Source organism: Microtus ochrogaster, linkage group LG3 (assembly GCF_000317375.1).
Source record: "Microtus ochrogaster isolate Prairie Vole_2 linkage group LG3, MicOch1.0, whole genome shotgun sequence".
In the NCBI taxonomy this organism is placed as follows: Eukaryota; Metazoa; Chordata; class Mammalia; order Rodentia; family Cricetidae; genus Microtus; species Microtus ochrogaster.
Window position 1 is genome coordinate 32,476,568 of NC_022029.1, and position 1,479 is coordinate 32,478,046.

Below are 1,479 nucleotides of genomic sequence, written 5' to 3' on the forward strand. Positions count from 1 at the left end.
AGCAGGCAGCCCCTGCTGCCAGGCTGGTGACAGAGACCCTCCCTTCTGATCCCTGACAAGTAAAGCCTTGTCATATATGAGGCTGCAGCACTGCCCCGTCTTGCCCCTTGAAGGTCATCGTGGCTGAGAACCAGGGTCAGGGCTATCTCCTAGATAGGGCAAGACCCCCACCCCCTAAACCCTGCTTTGTCTCCCACCAGGTCATTGCCCATGGACAAGGTAGCAGCAAAGGCCCAAGACAGGATGTGGACGTGTGGCTGTGGCAGCTGGCAAGTGGGATCCCAGGACAGGGTGGCACAACTTCCTGTCCATGGAGATTGGGTTGTTCCTGGGCCTCAGATTCCCATAGTGAGACCTACACTTAGAGCCCGCTTGCACGGCAGGCTTGGGGCTGTTAAAGTAGGTGTGGAGGCCCAACACTTCCCCATCACCTTTTGTTGTTCCGTTTTATTTTTGTGGTGTTGGAATGGAACCTAGGGCCTCCTGCAAGGCAAGAGGTCTGCCATCAAACCACCACCACCACCCTGCACCACCCCTCCACCTCACCCTCCACCCCCCACCCCTCAACACACACCCTTTTCTTACTGAGACAGGTTTTCACTGAGTAGCTCAGGCTCACCGGCCTCCTTTGATTCTTCTGTTCTTTCACAGGAGGGTTCCTCTACGGTGACAATGGAAGGACAGTGTGTAGGTCTGGCCCCAGATGACAGCCTGCTGGTGCCTGCAGGGACCTCGTGAGTACATGCCAAGACTTTCCGAAACTGTGGAACAGCCCCCTACCTCTGGGTCATGCCTGACTCCTGCCTGTCTGTGTCTACACAGGTACACGTGGGAGCGAGCACAAGGCTCTGTGGCCTTGTCTGTGACACAGGACCCTGCCTGTAAAAAGCCACTGAGGTGACCTTCGTGTGTGGGCCCCAAGCAGTCATAGGGTGCCTGAGAGCGGTCCTGGAAGCTGCCGTTTCTAAATAGCTCTGCTAGGATCATTGCATCTTCATGGACATGAAGCACCTTAACCGGCCCCTATCATCCACCCTCCTGCCGTGGTCAGCCCAGGATGCCAGACTTCCAGGACACCATCAGCTCCCCTCTCTTTTAACAGCCATAGTCACACACTGTTCAGCTAGATTCATATTGTCCCCATGAGCCCACCATCCTGCCCCAGAGAAATCTCTCAATAAAGGCCCCTGATGAACGAGGGCTCGTGAGTTATAGGTGGCGGAGCCTGAGTTCCTCTGTGATGTGTCATGTCTGGGGTTTGGGAACAGCTGTGACCTTAGGGTGTCACCACTCTGTGGATGGACATTTCTCCCCTTGTATGCAACCCTGACCCACACATGTGTGGATCCTTCCGTGGTTGTACAGCTGAGTGCCTCTTTGTCTCTTTCTCTGTTCCCATTCATTGATTTAGCTGTTAACTGAAAAACAGCAAACCCCACTCTGCTGAGTTTCTTTCTCAATCAACGGAAGTCATTCATG

The 1,479-nt window shown here is 54.4% G+C and overlaps 1 protein-coding gene across 1 annotated transcript in view; it reads left to right on the forward strand.

Moving 5' to 3' along the window:
- Positions 1-1,212, forward strand: part of Haao (3-hydroxyanthranilate 3,4-dioxygenase) — a 15,128-nt gene extending 13,916 nt beyond the window's left edge. Inside the window, exons 8-10 of the mRNA XM_005360743.2 lie at positions 201-269; positions 652-734; positions 823-1,212. Coding sequence (XP_005360800.1) covers positions 201-269; positions 652-734; positions 823-901 — 231 coding nt within the window. The 3' untranslated portion in view covers positions 902-1,212. The remainder of the gene's footprint in view (positions 1-200; positions 270-651; positions 735-822) is intronic.
- The last annotated feature ends 267 nt before the right edge of the window (positions 1,213-1,479 follow it).